This window comes from Bemisia tabaci, chromosome 1 (genome assembly GCF_918797505.1).
Source record: "Bemisia tabaci chromosome 1, PGI_BMITA_v3".
NCBI lineage: Eukaryota > Metazoa > Arthropoda > Insecta > Hemiptera > Aleyrodidae > Bemisia > Bemisia tabaci.
In genome coordinates this window covers 80,476,958-80,479,787 of record NC_092793.1, presented here as the reverse complement: position 1 = coordinate 80,479,787, position 2,830 = coordinate 80,476,958, and the positions used below count along the sequence as shown (strand labels likewise).

Below are 2,830 nucleotides of genomic sequence, written 5' to 3'. Positions count from 1 at the left end.
GTCTCTAAACCATGTCACAGACTAAGCAGGAACCACTCAAGCGTTTCATCAGTAGCCGCAAACATCTAGTCAAATGACTGGAGTATTTTATTTCATAGACGCAGAGAAAGGTTCGAAATGAGGTGGATGCAAAAATTTAGATCACTACTTTTCTCAAGTGAAATTGAGCTCATAATCCTGAAAGTTTCGTCAACGAAGAACGATCTTTAATGTTGTACCTAAATAATTATGACATAAGGAAATGCACTGATTGGTATCATCGCTTCAATTCGACAAGTGCTACCAATTCACTTCAGCGATTAAAATAGCACTATGACTTCAAGTAGTCTGATAAAACCATTGTTAGACGGCAGGAAGGGGAAACGCTGAGAGCTTTCGTAATGTCTATGGAGATAAGCAGTATCGTTCACAGTGCTGAGCAAAAGTTTCGTCTTGTAAAACGGTGCCCAAAACAGGCAGTTCGGAAAATCTGAAAGAAATGTAGATTAAACAGTAGACCCAAGAGTGCTCGTTTAAAGAAGAGAGAAAGAAAGTTTAAATCAGTGCGGTGCTATGAAACGAAACGCTAAAAGTTCTTTTGAATTGGATCATTTTAGTGTATTAAAACGTCAAATTTGATTTTTGGGCCTTCCTAACGAGAACTTTTGATTCACTAGTAGGCTTTAGTCTAAGATGGAATTCACCTCTCGACTTAGTCAACTTTAATGAAATATACCGGCTAACTAGGAAATTCAGAACACCGCATTTAAAAAACTCAAGAACTTATAAACTTGTCGTTCTTTGCTTAATTTAGTGCGTCATCATTTTTTATTGTATAAACTGTAAATTATCAGTGTTTTCTTACAGACAGTTCACCTGAGACCTATCAGAATCACATTCTAAATACTCTCATCGAATGTTAGCACGGCTTCCGAAATGTCCGTGCTGGAAAGGCTAAGGTCGGAGATATTGCCGAAAGCCGTGAGGGAAAAAAAATTCGGTCAAAACGTCGTCAAATTTTTAGAATTTAAGAGTGATGAAAATTATGCCGCCGCCGATCAATTCGCGTCGAGTATTTATTTTGGTGACGTCATTTCAGAAACGGAATCTGGGGACCGCGTGACGCAGAGTGTTGTGGTAAAAGCTCAAGCGGGGGCAAGCTCACGGATGCAGTCGACTTGTTCTCGTTCAATATCCAGCTTCACAACGAGCTCTTGTTTTACACGAAATCTTACCGCTCCTTTGTCAATGTGATCCCAGCGGCAAAATATCAGGGATCTTCCCGAGGTGTTTCTACGCACACATCGTCGATGGCGACCCGATGCAAGACCTCCTAATTTTTGAAAATGTCCAAAAACTCGGTTACAAACTGTCACCGTGGAAGGCTTTCAACGACTACGCTCACATAAAACTCTCTCTCGAGTGGCTAGGTAAGTTCCATGCAACGTCCTTGGTTTGTAAAAAGAAATTCTCGAAAAAATTCAAGGAGATCGTCTCGAAAATATCGGAGAGTCACTGGACAGAGAAAAAGTTGACTAAGAACGACGCGTTTTGCAGAGAGAACTGCAAAAGGGGTATTCTTCCCCTTCAGAATAATCCGAGCTACAAAGACAGGCTGAAAGATTTGTCGGCGCTGGTTGAGAGAACCAATCTCTCCATGGCGAAAATAGTCGTTCCGTATGAGCCCTTATCGGTGATTTGCCACGGCGATTTTTGCAGGAACAATATTTTCTACAAGTACGACGCAAATGGAGCCCCTTGTGCGGTGATTTTTTTCGACATGGCTACACTTAGGTACTCGTCACCCGCGATCGATCTCTCATTCTACTTGTTCATGAACTCCTCACCAGAGGTCAGGTCTGATCACTGGATGGAAATCCTGCAAACATATTATACGTCTTTGACGTCTAATCCAGAGCTGAATCCGCGGGAAACTCCCACTTTCGAAGATTTCCAGCTTGACCTTCGAAGACGTGGTTTCTACGGTTACACTCACGCTAGCTTTTTCCTACCGATGATGCTACCGGGTGAAAAACCAGCGGACGAGGACTGGAGTAAGATGGACATGGACTCTTTCATCCAAATGAGACTTCAAACTGGAGGTGAAGAGGCAACTCAATACGTAACCAATATCGTCCAGTTTATGATTGATCAAAATTTTGATTTTCACTACATAAATGACTTGAAAATAGATGCATTGAAGAAATTTGATCTATAATATGTGATTAAAAATAATTAATAGTCTTCTTCTCCTGAAAAATTCAACCGAGAACTATTAATTCCCTGATGTATTGTGATTATATAGTAATGTAAGATTCAAAAATATGTTTGTCTTTAAAGTGGATGTAAATATAACAACGATAAAACTGTACACACGTGTATCTTGTTTCAAAATGTCTACTCCTATTTTATTTTATCGAAAGAAAATGAACCGATAGTGAATTGCTTGTTTCAAAGGATATTTTTTACAGAGAGGAAAACTAAGGAAGTTTTCAAGAAATTATCTGGAGTTATTGTTAAAGTCGGAAATAAAATGTCAGAAACCATGGTATGAGGTCTGCAGTGTTGCATACTGAAGTGTTGCTAATATAAATCAACGGTGAATCAAAAAAAAAAAACAAACAAACAAACAAAAAACTATTCACTCTACGATTTCGGCGTTTCTTTACATTCATATCTAATTTTATAACTAGGAAAATATCACAAAATATATTCATAATATTAAAAAATATATTCATAACATTACAAAATATATTCTTAATATTACAAAATATATTCATCCGAGATTTCGAGAAATTCTTTTTAAGAAGCAGAGGAATATCAAAATAAAGTTTGCAAAAACCATGATAGG

The 2,830-nt window shown here is 38.1% G+C and overlaps 1 protein-coding gene across 1 annotated transcript; it reads left to right on the top strand.

Annotated features, from left to right (window-relative positions):
* The first annotated feature begins 358 nt into the window (after window positions 1-358).
* On the top strand, window positions 359-2,350 carry LOC109044005 (uncharacterized). Its single transcript, XM_019061449.2, is given in 2 exon segments — window positions 359-1,209; window positions 1,211-2,350. Coding segments are annotated over 2 exon segments (1,281 nt in total). The 5' UTR covers window positions 359-915; the 3' UTR covers window positions 2,198-2,350.
* Window positions 2,351-2,830: the final 480 nt, after the last annotated feature.